Source organism: Strigops habroptila, chromosome 7 (genome assembly GCF_004027225.2).
Source record: "Strigops habroptila isolate Jane chromosome 7, bStrHab1.2.pri, whole genome shotgun sequence".
NCBI lineage: Eukaryota > Metazoa > Chordata > Aves > Psittaciformes > Psittacidae > Strigops > Strigops habroptila.
In genome coordinates this window covers 65,113,884-65,127,590 of record NC_044283.2, presented here as the reverse complement: position 1 = coordinate 65,127,590, position 13,707 = coordinate 65,113,884, and the positions used below count along the sequence as shown (strand labels likewise).

At 37.9% G+C, this 13,707-nt stretch overlaps 1 protein-coding gene across 1 annotated transcript in view; it reads right to left on the bottom strand.

Moving 5' to 3' along the window:
- Window positions 1-13,707, bottom strand: part of MGAT4D (MGAT4 family member D) — a 37,368-nt gene that overhangs the window by 1,533 nt on the left and 22,128 nt on the right. Inside the window, exons 7-14 of the mRNA XM_030492072.1 lie at window positions 12,734-12,809; window positions 8,826-8,937; window positions 7,779-7,909; window positions 5,615-5,722; window positions 4,565-4,758; window positions 2,611-2,689; window positions 2,413-2,491; window positions 151-263 (exon numbers count right to left, since the gene is read on the bottom strand). Coding sequence (XP_030347932.1) covers window positions 151-263; window positions 2,413-2,491; window positions 2,611-2,689; window positions 4,565-4,758; window positions 5,615-5,722; window positions 7,779-7,909; window positions 8,826-8,937; window positions 12,734-12,809 — 892 coding nt within the window. The remainder of the gene's footprint in view (window positions 1-150; window positions 264-2,412; window positions 2,492-2,610; window positions 2,690-4,564; window positions 4,759-5,614; window positions 5,723-7,778; window positions 7,910-8,825; window positions 8,938-12,733; window positions 12,810-13,707) is intronic.

The following is a 13,707-nucleotide window of genomic DNA, read 5'->3' as shown; positions in this document are numbered from 1 at the left end:
ATAATTAATATAATTCTCCACTTGTGTTTTTCCACACAAAATCCTATTCAAAATTAAATACAAATGAATGATTATCAGTACTATATGGTAGGAAGAACTGAAACTCATCTAATAAAGCTTTAATTAAAATGTTTTTGTTAACATGCTTACCTCACTAAGTATTGCCCATACAGGAGAATCAGAATTGACTGACAGACGAATAGCCTGTATTTTTCCTATCAACTGATTGATACTGCCTTCTGCAATTCCATTTTCAAAAGCCCCTAAATAAAAAATAAAACAAGACCGATACGAACATGTATTAGGATGAAGTACGCTTCCAAGTGAACTTATGCAAAAGCTCTAAATTACAAATTATAAATTAACTCCAGGGATACAACATTAAGGAGAAAAAAAGATCAAACAATAACAACTGAATGATAAAGCTATAAACAAGAAGGAGGATCAATTTCTTCAGTTACAGCAACTAGGAGCTGGGAAAAATGCAGGAAAATAAAGAACCTATAGCTAGAAATGTTAAAAAATACATTTAAATAAGTTAGTGGTGACCATATACATATGGCACACGTGGACATGTTAAATAACTTAAAAGAGCTTTTCTGAGAAGTCTGATTATTTTTAAAAAGATATATTAGGAATCATGGATCAGTTCTGATACATTTCTTTACTTGTTCAATGCTTTTTAACTAAGCTTGTTGCTGCAAATGAAAAACAAATGAAAACCACTCATCCCAAGTACAATATTAATTTCCTATCAGCTTGCATATGCAACTGTGAGTTGACAGCATTCTGGTTTAGCTCTCTTAATCAGAGCAAACAGCCACGGGGAGGTGGAGAGAGGTGCAAAGCAAAGCGGAAGCATCGCTGAGGTGAAAGTGGTTCACTGTGACAAAAGAGTAATTATGTGGCAGGAGAAACAAAAGAAAGTGGCAAGCAAAGCAGATCTCCCAATAGTCCATTTCTGGTCACATAAGTGGCATTTTATTTTAGGTAATAGAAACCAGGCCTTGGCAGGCATGTAGAGACTGCAGTTCATTTAAGAGAAGTCACACAGTGAGGAATGAAGAAGGGGAAGCAAGGTGGGGGCAAAAAGGGAGAAAGTGCACTGTATTATGCTTCATTTCAGGTTGGAGCACAAGTTAATACCTTCATAATCATAAGAAATCCTTGTCTTCAGCTAATGCTGCAAAAGCCAAACCAGAGTCAGTTATCTTATGTGGTGGGTTGACCCTGGCTGGACACCAGGTGCCCACCAAAGCTGCTCTATCACTCCCCTCCCTCAGCTGGACAGGGGAGAGAGAGTATCACAAAAGGCTCATGGGTTGAGATAAGAACAGGGAGAGATCACTCACTAATTACTATCATGGGCAAAACAGACTTGACTTGGGAAAAAAACCATTAAATTATTACCAATCAAATCAGGGTAGGGTAATGAGAAATAAAACCAAATCTTAAAAGCACCTTCCCCTCACCCCTCTCTTCTTCCCCGTTTTAACTTTATTCCTAGTTCTCTACCTCCCTCCCCAGGGTGTGGACTCCTCACACTCTTCCCCTGCTGCAGTGTGGGTCCCTCCCATGGGTGACAGTTCTCCATGAACTTCCCATGGGTCCTTCCCACGGGCTGCAGTTCTTCATGAACTGCTCCAGCGCAAGCTTCCCATGGGGTCACAGCTTCTTTTCAGGCATCCGCCTGCTCTGGCGTGGTGTCCTCCCTGAGCTGCAGGTGGGTATTTGCTCCACCATGGACCTCCATGGGCTGCAAGGGCACAGCCTGTCTCACCATGCGCTGCACCATGAGATGCAGAGGAATCTCTGCTCTAGTGCCTGGAGCACCTCCTCTCTCTTCTTCACTGACCTTGGTGTCTGCAGAGCTGTTGATCTTGCATGTTCTCACCCCTTTCTCTGGCTACAGTAGCTGCTGTGCACCAACTTTCCTCTCTTCTTACCTCTGTTATCACAGAGGCACTACCATCGTCACTGATGGGCTCAGCCTTGGCCAGCGGCAGGTCTGTCTTGGAGCCAGCTGGCATTGGCTCTGAGGACATGGAGGAAGCTTCTAGCAGCTTCTCACAGAAGCCACCCCTGTAGCCCCCCACTACCAAAACCTTGCTGCAGATACAACCCAATACATCCTATTAAGACCTTGCAGAAAGTGCAGTTAGTTTTTCTTCTAATTAAATGCCTTGGCTTTCGCCGCTGCTAGTAGGGTTCTTCATTATTTAAAACAAAATAGGATAGTCACTGGTTAAACATCATATACTATAATATGCAGTAGTGCAATGGGTTTGTTTTCCTTGCTAGTTCACCTTGGAATATTGTATTTATTACAGAGTTAATGAAATTCTCAAATGCAAAACCACTTTATATGTAAGAACAAAATTTCAGGTTTTGAAGTGACAATAAACTATTTACCTATCTGTAAATATCCATCTTTGGTTGCTGGGTAATTAAATTTACTTCCATTGTCAACCAGTTCTTTTTTTAGCATTTCCTGCAAAAAATAAAACAATAAAGTCTCCAGAAGTATTTTCTAGGGCATGGTATTTTATGCTGAGCATCATTCTAAAATGAAATAGCACTCTGTATTACAGTTGGAAATGAGAGACTTACGTCAGCTGGCAACACTTCCACAGTTGTGTTAAACAGCTTATCGCCAGGATGCTCTATGTTTCCACTCCTGAAGAAGTACCTGATAGGAAAGGTATGTTATTTCTAAGTATTTTATACTTTAGAAAAGTTCTAGGAAAGTAATGCTTTCCAGTTTTGATGGAAGGTTTCACATACCTTTTCTTTAATATGTTGTGGGCTGCAGAGAACAGAAATAGGCATTGAAACTTTCCAATGTGTGACCAAACCATACTAGGGCTTTTCATTTTAAACAGAACAAGCATTAAAACCATCTTTTTCTGGAGCCACAAAATGCAAGTGTTCCCATTTTCAGTGCTCAAGTTCCAAATAAATTAACTTTACAGGTTTAAATGGCTAAGGAAGATCTGCCTTCTCATCTGTTCCTACCATCCTAAGGCTGAGGTGTGATGGCCTTCTGGAATGCAGTGGCAGCAAAAATGCCATGGTTTTACCAGACCATATGCTACACGCCAAGAGAATCCCCCTTTTTATCAATACTGATCAGGTGCTTCTAAATAATCTTCTTTATAGCCAGTGAACAACAGCACTGTCAAAGCAAGAATCCAAGCAAAAATACCTTTGAGATTTTAAAAAATAAATCTCTGTTTGGCTTTATATTTCTGGCATTAGAGTTCTTAGGTTTTTACATCCAAAAAGAGCTAAGGAAATTTAAAGCATCAACCTCCCTCCTCTGGTATAAAACAATCAAAACCTAAGAAGTACACCAAATATTACAGGATTAACTATACATTTTCACAGGTTAGCAGTGTGATGGCAATACAATATGTAAGTTAGCTTCATCCAGTACAACTTCCCAGTAACAGGAAAATGCAAAATATAGGCTACCCAAGTTTTCCAAAGCATAAAGGAGTTAATTAACAGTGTTGATCACAGAACACCAGTGTTTATTACAACTGTCATTTAGTGCAGCTCACTAGATAGAGATACAGACTTGCTTTCTTAGAACTTTTTAAAACAAAAGAGAAATCTACAATCTTTGCAGAAATGAAGTCTTCTAGTGACCAGTTTTGGGAGGAAGTGTAACAACAGTGAAGGAGTTTTTCCTCTCTGAATATCATTACAAAAATAAGGTAATTGGGGTAATTTATGTCACTCTCCTGGAACCGTATTTCTTGCTAGGTTAATTTTTTAACGCAGGTCTGTTCTCCAGTCTGATACAGAGAGAAGAAAGTTTGCTGAACCAGGCAGGACTGCTCCTTTTGATGACAACCTCAGTTTCTACTGTTCGTAGAGTAAGGCTTTCTGAAGAACAGTTCTCTAACTTAAGCTACAGATATCTTCCTTTCAAAGATGCCCAAGTTAAATGATGTGAAAACAGAGAAGATAGTTTCACCTTTCAGTATGAAAAAAACCATTCAAGGTAGATCTTTTTCTTTTCCGTATAGTAGGAGCTTACACAGCTACCTTACATAGACATCTCTACTGTGAACACCTACATTCAAATCTGAATCTTCAACTGAATCCCACCTTTATTAATTCACTCTTCATTATTTCCCCACATAGTGAGTATTTTCTCTTTGCTTTCACTCACACTGGTAAGTGTCTGGTCTGTGACATGGCCTTTGACTTGACATCAAGCAAATAGCCTTTCTGTTGACAACAACGGAAATAAACCTTTCACCGACTCTTTTGATGAAACTTTTTAAAACCAAATTCCTTTGAGAATTATCATGAGAGAATGTAAAATACTAAACTGAAGAAATAAAAGGAAAAAAAAAAAGTTCTCTAATTACCAAGGAAGAAATGTATTCTGGAATTCAAGAAAGGGAGCAGATACATAGCAAGTCATAGATTTCTTATCAGTAACGAGGCTACAGTTTAAGAAACAGTTGAGCACTGGTGATTTTGAACAGGCTTAATCATTTCCCAACTAGATATATGTAGGCTTCCATATTCCATGTCTTGTAATACTTACTTTTCAACTTTCATTGGATTTAAAAAGGTGAAACTGATGTAGTCCCCTGCCACTGGAGCTGAAGCCCAAAAACAGTCTTGTCCTTTATAAACTTTTTCCAAGGTAAATTGCTGGTATGTTTTTAGGCTTGTACGCACTTTTGCAGGTGGATTATTATGCACTTTATGTAGCACATTTTTGCCAAAATCTTTATCCTGTTGGATATAAAGAAATCTAATATCACTCACATAATGAAATAAAAGCATTCCAATATTTTGAATTGTAGGAAGCTATTCCAGAAAATAATTGCCTCAGTGTAAAAAACCACACAATCTATTTCTAATAGAAATATTCATTTCAGTGTAGTCACTGAGACTCAGAGTTGCAGTTTGTAGACGCAGTTGTACCGAGTATTTCTTAGTTGCCTAGATTTAAAAGTTAAATTCTCCACAGTAGGCTATTTCATAGTTGTATACTGTGCCTTCTGCCAGAACACCTGATAATTGGTCTCTGATAAAGACTACATGAACCTCTAGTCTGATCCAATACAGCAATTCAAATGACTAGTGTAAATGGTGCCATCAGGACATCCCTGAAGTCTGGTGCTTCACTGCACTTGTCCTTATCAGATACGTGGTAGATCCACTGTTTGCCCTCCAAACTCTCCCTAAAAATCTATGGCTGTCACAATACCCACATCCTTGTCCTTCTTCTTAACAGTCCCTCAGATTGGGATTGTGGACTATTCGTTCAAAACAAGCTGTCATAGCCATTTGCATTTGTACAGGGCAGAGCACATGAAAACTTGTACCATGCAGAGGGTGCCATGAAATGCTACTATGACTGGTACAAGTGTTCAAATTAGAGATTCAAAGATATTTGTACAGAAGCAGTATGCTCCACCTGCAGTTTAGACGCCAGATCAATATTCTCCCCCGGATCTGTAAACCAGAGTTCTTGGATACAGAAATGCGTCTAACGCCCAAGATGCAATGCTTGAAACTGATTTGAGAAACAAGTCAAAACACAAGCATATCATTTAGAAATATGGCAATAGTTTCTTATCCTTACCTTCAAATTCTGTATCTTCCCAGTCAATGATGAATAAAATCCCACATGTTGAAAGAGAGATGGTTTAGCACGGATACGTAACTTTGCCTTTTCCTTTTCACAGTGTGTCTGAAAGAAAGTACAAGGGAGTGAAGTTGTATTCAAATAAAAGAGAGACAAACTAAGTTACATACAGCAATTTCATTATGTACTTGAGGGTATGGGTCCAGGTTTTTTTAATCTATATTTAAATGAGTAATCCTTATATTTAACAGTCACCTTATTTCAAATACACCATTTCTAGACTAGTATTTGTAATTCCTCTCATGGTGCTATGTAGATTTGAAGGCTCATCCACCACTAATTCAGGGATTTCTGAACTATATACATTCAAAAATGTAAAAAAATGGACCTCAGATCTGAAACTGATTTTTAAGTGTTTCTAGCAAATTTCATTGCTCTTGGCCTTGCCATATCATTCTAATTAAACTATTTTGACCAAAACTGACCTTCTTGAGTTAGATTCTGGTTACATTTCAAGCTTTATCATTTTGGCTCTTTCTGCTATGTTTGAGAGGCTTATAATGTACTATGCTGTAAGTTATGTATCTTTCATCTGGTAATTACAGATTTTCTGTATTTCAATCCTGATTTTCCAGTTTAGTACACTTTGTAACATCACATGTAATGTTAAAAAATAGCCTACTGTGGAGAATTTTACTTTTACATGAGCAGATGTAGCTGAATCTTGATACGCTAACACTCAGCCCAGGCCAAAAACATGTGCCAAACAGCCATCACCACAGGATTTTTTGCAATTGCAATTGCAATTGCAATTGCAGAAGTGAAACTCTTTAGAAACTTGCTGATACCACTCTGCTTTGGCTTGGCCAGAGCAGACTTCCATGAGCTGCCTGCCTGCCTTTCAGGAACAGAGCTTCATTTTAGGTATGAATCAGGTCTTTGAAGCTAGTACAGCCATCTAAAAAATAAAAGTCAGATATTTCATCTAGCAGATGGAAGTTGGCACATGCTAGATCTGGAATGGGTGATGTTAACATAATCATATATTTTTCTGTTATTGCAGGCAGGCAAGAACCTAAATTAAAGGTACTTGAGGCTTACTCTAACTCACATGAACCACCCTAACCCATGGACTAGGATTTCAAAGCTTACTCCTATCTGTATGAAGTGGGAATAGAGACTCTTCAGTGGCATTACTAAGTGTAAAATCAGGGACCTTACGCTATCCCCAAGAGCCTTCTCTGCTACGCAGTAAAACTTGAAGCTTGTTTGTTCCACTCCCCTCAATCTCCTGCTTTGCACAGCTCCTATCTATCTCTTCTTCCTTCTTTATCAACACAAAAGTAATATGTGCAAACACCTGGAGTGGGGACTGGCTATGCTAATCAAATAAAGTTCTTGAACCTTAAAAACCAAGAAGGACCAGAAACTCGACAGTCCTCCGTTGCACAGTCTGTTATACAAGAAGAGTGTGAGTAGTGACCAGCACCAAAGACTGGTGAGAGAAAGAATGCAAAAGGGCATAAACATATCATTTGGCTCACCTTTAGTACTAGAAATGGCACCTTTTGCAATTCCACACAACTGTTTCTTTCATTTTCAGTGAAAAGTATCATATAGTTCATTTGATCTACATTTCCCTGCATTTTTTTTTTTCAGCCAAATGGTCAAATTTTCCCAGGTAGTAAAAGATCTAAAGCAAGTTCTGCTTCCTGAAAGAAAGGAACTGGTATGCAAAATTCAGAACAACTGTGACTGTAAAAGGTATGCTTGTCTGACTTTCATTTTGGGGGTCAACAGAAGATTCTGAGAAGTGATAGCTCATATAGTTTTACATATTCAGAATGTTCTTTGGTGCTGCAGGATTGCTTACATGACCAGCTGCAGGCAGATGTGCGCTTGTGCTGTCCATGTGTTGAGCTGAAGGAGGCAAAACAGCTTTGGTGTGGAAATGTGAATTGCTGTGAGTTAGGCCTCATCATATGCCCTAGTGGGCTCGAACACCATGCAACTCTGTGCAGATCTGCAGCAGATTTTTCCCTACAAATTCCAAAGTAAATCAGGCTTGAGATGTTTCTATTTCGCTTTTTAAAAATAAACTATTTTGTCACTGAGTCTGTTTAAATATTAGTTATGTTCATAAATTCATAGACATACTTACTGCGTCCTTTTCTGGATTGCACACTTTAACCCAGAGCAGGTGGTCTATAAGCCAGTCTATGGGCTTGTCTTTATAGAACATGAGAAAAAATTGCACTATGAGCGGCAAGTCTTCTGATTTAAACAATTTTCCTGAAAGCAAGACAAGAAGTTGCATATTCAGATATTTTTATTGCTGTGCAAAAATCACCGGCTTTATGTTTACTCCAGGCTTAAACACATGGATGTAACTCTGATATATAGTGAAAATTTTACAGACTCCAGCTTTGGAGAGTTGCTTATCCTCCAGCTTGTTGGGATTTTGAAAAGATTTCCATCCCATGCCTGGATTGATTCTCACATAGTCAACCAGTGGACTAATAAAGCATGTAGTATAGCCTAGTTCCAAACACAAATCTGCCAGTCACCTGTAATCAGTGTGTCAGATGAAATAAAGTCCAAATAATTCCTCAAAATGCTAGACATGCATTTGACTGGCAATACTATACTGAGTATATTTAAATTAAGACATTGATATCAAGAGTGTTGTTTTTAAAATACTATTCCTGTTCATTTAGTTCTCTTGCTATTTGTATTAGCAGATTTTGTTAGATTTCTTTCTTTGACCTAATGCTTATAAGGTGTTATCACAAGTAAATTGTATTAGAACCAAAGAAAAAATACATAAAGAAACTTACTACTAAAAATAGTAAAAACCTCCCCTATGATATGGGATGCATGTTCTGCTGCACAAAGGAAAGGAAGCAGATTGTTTTAATAGATTGTTCAAATTCTTATCTTGAAGAGAAGACTACACACTACAGGGGCACATAGTGCTCTGGGGTGGAACAATTTGCTTCTTAAGGGAATCCAACTACTAGATCCTGTGCTGAGGAGACTCTGCATTAAAAAGACAGTTTTAAAGACCACAAAAAGTAAAACTTTCGGTGGGAGCTTTCCTGAGTCCTTCAATGCTTTGAAATGTAATTCTGAGGGAGACCTACTCAAAAAAAAACACAACCCACACAGCTCCAAATCCAGTTGACCCTGCTGAGATCATAATACTTACCAATAAATCCGAGCTGGGAGAACTCGAGAATCATCCAATCTTGGGACTGTTTAGCAGCAAAGTTTCTTATACCTTGAATATAATCAGGTTTGGCTATAATGTCATCTTCCAGCTGGGGGGGGGAAAAAGAGCAACAAAAAAAAAGGCGGCAATTGGTGGTTTTATTGCTGGCAGTCAAATGTAAGTGTCAACCGCGTTGCGTTTGACTGCTATATAGCATGCGCTGGAGCTGGGCCAAACTACAGTGGATTGCTATTTAGCTTCTACATATGTCTCTGTCTCAGTATCATTCATTAAATATTTATTTACAGGAGGGACTATAACACCATGAGTGCTTCTCTCTTTTCGAGAAAGGAGAACTCCCTACCTTAAAGAGATCTCACTTTAAAAAAAAAAAATGAAGCAAAAGGAGGTTGAGGAAGAAGACAGTAGACACTTTGTACTCAAGTTGTATAAGCACTGATAAGCAGCAGGAGCAAATTGTTTAAAAAGAGTTGTGTATAAAGCAGGTGGTTAAATGCTTTCCAGAGTACCCTGGGCAGACTTTGTCATACCTAAAAGGTGACTGAGAAGAACCATGGATGATTACTGGCACAGTAGTAGAAAGCAAGTTGTTTCAGGGAATACTAGTGATGAAAGAAGGAACGTGCTGTGAATCACACTGAAGGACAGTGTAAAGGCTGAGACTGAATACAGCAGTAGAGCCAGCTAAAGGATACTTGGAAAAGGAGACAGACATCCATCAAGGAAATGGGAAATGCCTTGGCTGCATTTTTGCACAGCTTTCAGAGAAGAACGTGGGATCTGAAAAACCAGAAGCTGTTCCCGTTACTAAAGCTGAGGATAATGAATCCAAACAAGGAGTTTAGAGGTAGTGACACAAAGGAAAGAAATGAATTCCAGAGATAATTAAGGAGCAAGTAATTCAGGGCTTGAATTTGGTATGGGTGTGAAAAACACAGGAAGAGGAGGCTAAACCTTCAGGAAAATGTTGTTTGGGTGCAGTGTTGATCCAGTTGCTTTACTTCATTGGCTCTCGTATTTGTCTGGTGACACTGGAATCTGGTTCAGAAAGCTAAGCAGGTAGAAGATGAATGCTATGAGGGGAAAAAAAGGAAAAAAGCAGCATGATTTCCTGCTGGTTTTGTGTCCTCAACTGACTCAGCACAGAGTCAGCAGCAAGAGCTTGAGCAGGCCCAGAGCTTTTAACTGAATTTGGCCATTACTACAAGTGTAGGGATGGCGAGGCAGAAATGTGTTGCCAACAGTGAGCCCAGGAAGAACCAGAATGAAGTTTGAAAACAAGATTAAGAGATCTGTTCTGACCCTGTCAGCCTTTGCTGATGGTAAGATAACAAAAAGGAGATAGATGGAGACAGAACTGATCGAGATGAATGCTTCTTAACAGATTCTGAAATCTGGGTGTTGAACTGAGGTGATAGTTATGCAGAAGAGAACAACAACAACAAAAACCAAAACATCAACTTACAAGAAATCTTGCATAAAATCAAATGAGCTAAGAGGATTATCCAGTAATAATTAGCTAGATGTAAAAGGGAGAAGAGCAAGGAATCGGAGAGTTTCAGAGAATCCTTAAAGAGAAATTGAGGGGCACCCAAAAAAAGGACAGAAGGCAGAAAGAGGAGTATTTAAAAAACCTAGTGAGACCACCATATCAAGAAACACCAGAAGAAAGCATATAAAAGTAGTAAAGATGAAAAATATAGACTCTGATGCAAAGTGGGTGTGAATATGGTTATGAGCTGAAAATAGTTTTGCATATGGAGATGTCTGAAACAGTCTTTTCTGAAGCTGACAGTCAACAGTGAATACTGGAGAATGTACATTGATATACTATGTAGTATAGGCTATAAAAAGTTTATTTAACCCTGTACAAGCCCTGTAATTTGTGTCCAACTAAAGCACATCTTCCTGAAGAGCATCTGCTGTTGCTTAGAGATTTCGGTATAAGTTCTTTTTCGTTAAGTTATACTGTGTGTAATTATCCTGAATGTTTAGTATGTGGTTCCCAAATACTAATTTGAATTTTTCTGGCTTCAGCTTACGTAGAAGACAGGCAAAGTAGAAGAGATGGTTCAAATAGAAGAGATGAGATGATTGACGGGATTTATTGTCTTTTTTCAAAGATTACATTTGATCAGTAGGTAAGGTTCATCCACAGTGTAACCCTGTTAGCTTCAATGGACTTCACAAAGCTACTTGCTTAAATCCTGATTCAGCAGTATTTACGTGTTTATTCAGCAAAGATCTTGCCTGACTCATGACGTGAACTGTTCTGTAGACATCCAAGACTAATTACATATGCTTATCTTCTTTCAAAGTTCACAAGTTAATAGCAGTCACCCAAATGATACTATTCCTGACAAAATAGTAAATAAAACCTAAGCTAGTTCAAGTTTTCCCTAAGATTATCAAAGTAAATCTTTGTATCAGGCTAAGGAAAGGGGTTTTTAAGTTACTTGCTTTCCACTAATACAAGGCTTTCAAATGGAGCGAGATCATAGCTAACTTTCTGGTAGCATGTGTTCCTTCTTTTCACCTGTACTCTACAGAGTATTTTCTGGGCAGACCAGCATCTGTGCTACAGAAGCAGCTGCAGGCTGAGCACACAAACAAAGAAGTGGATATACTAAGTAATGGTATGAGGAAAGCACAGAATTTAAGAAAATTCTGAATGCAGCCAAAACTACCACCAGATCATCACAATCCAGTCTTTGCTCCAAATAACACAGTTCAGTTCTTCTACAATGTCTCAGATAAGAAAACATATTCTCAAATTTCTTCAAAAATACAAATACATAAGTCATTTCCATGCAAACATGAATGCTTGGAGAACTTTATAATAGAAAGGGGCATTAAGTGTCTGGCAGCGTACTTAACATTTCCTTTCAGCGTTTCCCATGCCTTAACGCTCTACTGCACTTAGTAAACTTAGGTAATATTCTTAAAAATGTAAGAAAGTCAGGGGGAAAAAACTTCATTTTCCAGTAAACCTTAACTGTTCAATAGACACCATTTTAATTTGTCCACCTGTCTTCTGAGTGCCTATGCCATATTTGAGAATGGAACACAGACCCCGGAGTAGCCCAGCCCAAATGTGTTTTTGTTAAATGCTGACAAGAATTGTACAAGATGCCTGCTCTCATGGTTTTCTCTTCTGCTTCTGGGAATCTTGTGACGTACTTATGTGATACAGAGCCTGAGGCCTGCTGGAGGAGAACCAGGAAAACTAAGAACTAAACAAAATACTGTTATGAGCTTTTTAAAAAGACTGTTGGCATTCACAAGCTACATGAACTTCTATGGATCTGTTCTGTTACTGAACAGTCATAAATTTTGGAGTCTTTAGTGGTGATTACCATCTTTATGGAGTACAAATCAGCACAAACCTAGAATGATGGGTAAACCTAAGTCTGAATGCATGGAGCTCTTCTGAAAGTCTAACTCTCTAATCTTCTGGAGAATTTAGGATCTGTACCAACTTGCAGTTTAACCTTTTCTCCAGTATCACCGTACTGGTATATTTCCCTACCTGTAAAGGTTTTTTGGTTCATTGTGATCTGGGCTGTAACCTGGACCTACTGCCACTATTCTGTCTTGCTGCATCAAGTGAAAACATGTTAAACTCTGTCTTTCTTAACCTATTCGAGTAAGGGTTTTATGCTTCAGTTCACAAATTACAGGAAGTTACAGGATGTTTTAATCAAATAGTACCTGGATGAGAGATGATTATAAGCACAGAAATATGTGGGTGCTTGTACAGAGCACAGGCAAAATACACAGAAAATTATAATAAATTCCTGGTTTTATTGAGGCATTTGAAACAAAATTGCCAAAGCTAATAATCTGCACAGATATATTGCAGCTACTTAATAATATGAACATACCTGTAAATAAAATCTTCCCTTTGGTTGGGCATATAGCATTAAAAAGCTGTAATCCAAATTCTGTTTGGTTCTCCACCTAAATATAAGCAGCAAATTCTGAGAAGCTTTTTGAGGGGGTTGCAAGAGTTATTTCTATAATAAAAGCATTTCTAATGCTCTACAGTAAAATTGCAAGGTTGAGTATTCTAACTCATTGTTAAGTGAATAAAAATTCCTCTATAATCAGTGTAAACATTTGTAAATAATTCCTATAAAAGTTAACATTAACTAAGCAAAAAAATGTTATTTGTATCAGTGTAACCTGAAAGAAAATGTCTAACAAGTATATTCATGTCAAATGACTTAAAGATTCTACTTAATATATTATGAACAGCAGAGATCAACACACGATGATTATTTAAAGATCAAAAATTAAGTGCTTTTTACTGATGAAAAGCACAGAAGCCGGTTGATAAACTTCATTTCCAGGTTTAAACGTAAATACACATTTTTCTCTAAAAAGTACAGTCTCTCATTTTACCAAAGGATGAAGCTGATGTTTGATGATCAATGCTAAAAGACTACAGAGCAATTTATCATTACTTAAGTAACATAAAAGTGTATTCAAATCTAATAATATCTGAAACTTAAGTATAAGTATGTAAACATGTTAATGCTCTAAAAGATATAATACAATACACATGTGTACATGTACTCGCTGATCTCCTCCAACCTAAACTCCAGTACTGCAGCTCTTCCACTGCATTGTTCTGGTAGCTAGGAGTAGCTTCTGGTACTGGTTATTGTTAAGCGAAAGAAAATTACTTTCCTCCAATAAATCAATTTTGTTAGGTTATAATCTGTCTCAGTGAATTTGGGAGACATGAGCGAATGAACTCACCAGCTAGGATTATATTATTAACAGTAGTATAAAAAGTCCATGATCACCAGAAGTTAGGTCATTAATTAAACCCACAGTAGTTGTTACTAGTTAG